The sequence below is a fragment of the Echinops telfairi genome, unplaced genomic scaffold (genome assembly GCF_000313985.2).
Source record: "Echinops telfairi isolate 266 unplaced genomic scaffold, ASM31398v2 ScPeMD7_3533;HRSCAF=4204_1, whole genome shotgun sequence".
Taxonomy (NCBI): domain Eukaryota; kingdom Metazoa; phylum Chordata; class Mammalia; order Afrosoricida; family Tenrecidae; genus Echinops; species Echinops telfairi.
The window spans coordinates 31,324,963-31,326,217 of record NW_022107432.1 but is presented as its reverse complement, the minus strand read 5'-3'; the positions used below and the strand labels follow the sequence as shown (position 1 = coordinate 31,326,217).

Sequence of the window (1,255 nt, the reverse complement as noted above, 5' to 3'; positions counted from 1 at the left end):
CCTGGATTCCCTGTATTTTCAGTTCCTATCTGTACCAGTGTACCTCCTCTGGTCTAGCCAGACTCGCTTCAACTAGCTAGTTTAATCTACGATATTACCCCCATTCCACAGATGGGGAAGCTGGGGTACAGAAAGGCTCACAGGCCATAGGGCTAGTTAGGGGATTTGATCCGAGACAGCCTGACCTCAGATCTGGTGCATAACCATTGTATGGTCCCATCGATTTAAACTGCTTAGGAATCGCTGTGGCCCAGCCAGTGCTGAGCCTGGCAGTTACATTTGACCCCGGGACGCCTACCTGCATTGGAGGGCAAACAAATAAAATCATGATTTCAAAATATCAAGCACACGTTGAGCCCCCTCCATCTTCATCAAACCTGTCCCCTTTAGCCTCCAGCCTGGGGTGATCTTACCCCTGGTTCCAAACCAGCCCCATGGAAGACAGGGATGGATGTGGTAGGGGCGCCAAGGTCAGGGTCTTGGATGGTTCGTTGGAAGGCTTCTTCCCCTCTCCCCAGCACCCCCTCCCCAAGTATGCCTTTTGTCATTCCTGTCTCATTGCTTGATTTGTGCTGCTTTCCCTGAGCACCATGCTTGGGAGCAAAGAGTTAAGAAAGGTCCCCTCCCCTTCTCTCCAGCCTCACTCTTCATCCCCGTTTACCCCAAGTTCCTTCCCTGAAGGCTGGGGACTTGCCTCCTGCTGGAGATGGTGTGTTAGGAAGGGTAGGGTGGTCCTGTGTTTGGCTGGGGCCCTCTGTGGGGGTGGGGAGGAGAGGACCTTGGCTGCCCTGCCCTCACTGCTGACCTTTCCCCCAGGTCATTGGACTCCTGGATGTCTTCACCCCAGCCTCCTCCCTGTGCAACTTCCATGACTTGTGAGTCTACCGCATTGGGTTCTGGGGCATTTACAGGGCTCCTTGTCCCCAAGGAGCCAGTTACAGGAGGTCCAATTCTCTTTGGGGGTGAGGGTGGGGTTCTGCGTGCCATGTGTGGCTAAGGGAGGAAAGAAAGGCCGGCAGGCAGGGTTGGAGGGGCTTTGTAGAGTGCATGCTGTCTGCAAAACTGTTTTGCTTGTTACCCAGCTGGTACGCCCCCCCACCCCCCCCACACACACCCAACCCCACAGGATTCGGAGCTGAGGGAGATGAGTTGACGTTTGCCTGGAGTACAAGGGGCCTGGTGGAGCTCCTGGCCATCTCCGGGGATCCTGGTGCGAGTCTGGATCTTCGGGCTCCTTCCAGCATAAAGCGAGGAT

The 1,255-nt window shown here is 55.4% G+C and overlaps 1 protein-coding gene across 1 annotated transcript in view; it reads left to right on the top strand.

Annotated features, from left to right (window-relative positions):
• MAPK13 (mitogen-activated protein kinase 13) overlaps positions 1-1,255 on the top strand; it is a 33,534-nt gene that overhangs the window by 24,836 nt on the left and 7,443 nt on the right. Inside the window, exon 3 of the mRNA XM_045294787.1 lies at positions 817-875. Coding sequence (XP_045150722.1) covers positions 817-875 — 59 coding nt within the window. The remainder of the gene's footprint in view (positions 1-816; positions 876-1,255) is intronic.